The sequence below is a fragment of the Cynoglossus semilaevis genome, chromosome 4, assembly GCF_000523025.1.
Source record: "Cynoglossus semilaevis isolate Cse_v1.0 chromosome 4, Cse_v1.0, whole genome shotgun sequence".
Taxonomy (NCBI): Eukaryota; Metazoa; Chordata; class Actinopteri; order Pleuronectiformes; family Cynoglossidae; genus Cynoglossus; species Cynoglossus semilaevis.
The window spans coordinates 1067504-1069423 of record NC_024310.1 but is presented as its reverse complement, the minus strand read 5'-3'; the positions used below and the strand labels follow the sequence as shown (position 1 = coordinate 1069423).

Sequence of the window (1920 nt, the reverse complement as noted above, 5' to 3'; positions counted from 1 at the left end):
TTTTGAAAAAATTTTTTTTTGAAAAAAGATTTTTCTAAAAAAATTTTTTCAATAACATTTTCTGAAAAAAAAGTTCAAACAATTTTTTTTCAAAAAAGATTTTTCTAAAAAGAATTTTTCTAAAAAAATGTCTGAAACTTTTTTTTAAGAAAAATGTTTAGAAAAAAATTTTTTTTTTCAGAATTTTTTTTTTTTAGAAATGTTTAAGACAAAAAAATTTGTCAGTGGCGCTTTAGCCCAGAGCCAATGTCTCTGTCATTGGGGTGGAACGCCAGGGTTAACCTCCTGGGCAAGTTTGAATCTCGGTTAGGGCGGTTGGTACCTTCCAGTGGAATATGAATATTTCAGAAATCACCCAAAACACGCCTTACTATAGCCTTACCATCGTGAAAAAATCCATGAAAAAAAAACTCCACGAAATGCCTTAAAATGCAAAAATGGTCCTAAAACATGCTGCCAAGTGATTATTTTGTGTTTTAAACTCCAAAAAGTATTTTATATGAATATTTTAAAAATCACCCAAAACGCCTTAAAAATAAAAAGTCCCAGAAGATTAGAGAAGATTTTTAGAATTTTTTTGTATCAAAGTTTTGCAAAAAGGAAACTTTTCATGTCATTTTTGGTCAAAAACTAAAACATTTTGATGAATTCTGTAATATACGTTTTTAAAAATGTAATCTTTTCCTGCATGTTTCTCATAAAATTAGGGCATGTAGAGAACATTTTTAGAAATTTATTTTAATAAAATGTTCAGTCAAAATGTAAACTTATTGTGTCTTTTTTGATCAAAAAATAAAAACAATCTGACATTTTTTTTGTAAAATTATTTTTTTAAATGTTATCATTATTATCAAACATGCATGTTTCTCATAAAATTAGGGCATTTAGAGAACATTTTTAGATTTTTTTTTTAAATAAGACGTCCTGTCAAAATGTGAACTTTTTGTGTCTTTGTAAAAGTTTTTGAAAAATTATTTTTCAAAATTGTATCTTTTTCTGCATGTTTTTCATCAAATTAGGGCCTGTAGTATTTAAGATAATAAGCTTAAAGCTACTTATTTTTAGGCTTTTTAGATTTATTTTTATTCTTCCTTTTATTTTTTAGTCAAAGATTAAGATAAACAGACCCAAAGTAGAAAAATAATGTCACCCTACCTCTGGTTTTTGCTGCCTTCTTCAAACTTTCCATCACCGATGTTTTAATGGTGTCCAATAAAAAACGGGGCTCAAGTCCTGGATACAGGGACCTAGAAACAACAACAAAAATAAATAAAGAATCATTAACAATAACTTTTACAAATACAGATGCTTCATCAACACAGCAAATTAAATCTACATACAACAATTGAAGCTCCTGTCAAGGAGTCAACTGTGTATCTGTGGATCATATATTGATCCGTTTTGTAGCTGTTGTCACTTTTTGGAAAATAAGTATTCAAAAAACAAACCTCACTAAAATTCAATCACTAAAAAAACCTTAGTTAAAATTCTATTTTTCTACAGTTTGTTGATCAGGCAGTTAAAAAGAAGGACCACATGCTTCCAAAATATGCCTAAAAAGCTTTTAGAAAATAACAATTGTAAAATATTTATCTTATTTACATTGTGTGATATATTTTTTTTAATATCCAGGGAGAGCATCATATTATTGAATGTCAACATTGATACCTGGGGTATTCCTCAGATGCAATGTAAATGGCATCCTTATCACTGACAGAAGAGGAAAATGTGGTGAATGTTTCATCTTGTCGCGGCAGAAGCTCTAGTCCAATGAGATCGCTGTAATTTCCATCGCTCAGCACAAACTCCAGCAGCAGCAGCTTCTCCTTGCAGGGACCTTTGTGTTTGCACTTTCTGATCACCTGCCGCAGCAAAGACGGGCTCACTTTCTTCACGTCAGTGCTCTCAGTCATGTAGGCA

At 30.2% G+C, this 1920-nt stretch overlaps 1 protein-coding gene across 1 annotated transcript in view; it reads right to left on the bottom strand.

Moving 5' to 3' along the window:
* Nucleotides 1–945: 945 nt before the first annotated feature.
* LOC103377614 (sacsin-like) overlaps nt 946–1920 on the bottom strand; it is a 7794-nt gene continuing 6819 nt past the window's right edge. Inside the window, 2 exon segments of the mRNA XM_025055307.1 lie at nt 946–1247; nt 1669–1920. The exon segment at nt 1669–1920 is cut by the window's right edge and continues 1024 nt beyond it. Coding sequence (XP_024911075.1) covers nt 1106–1247; nt 1669–1920 — 394 coding nt within the window. The 3' untranslated portion in view covers nt 946–1105.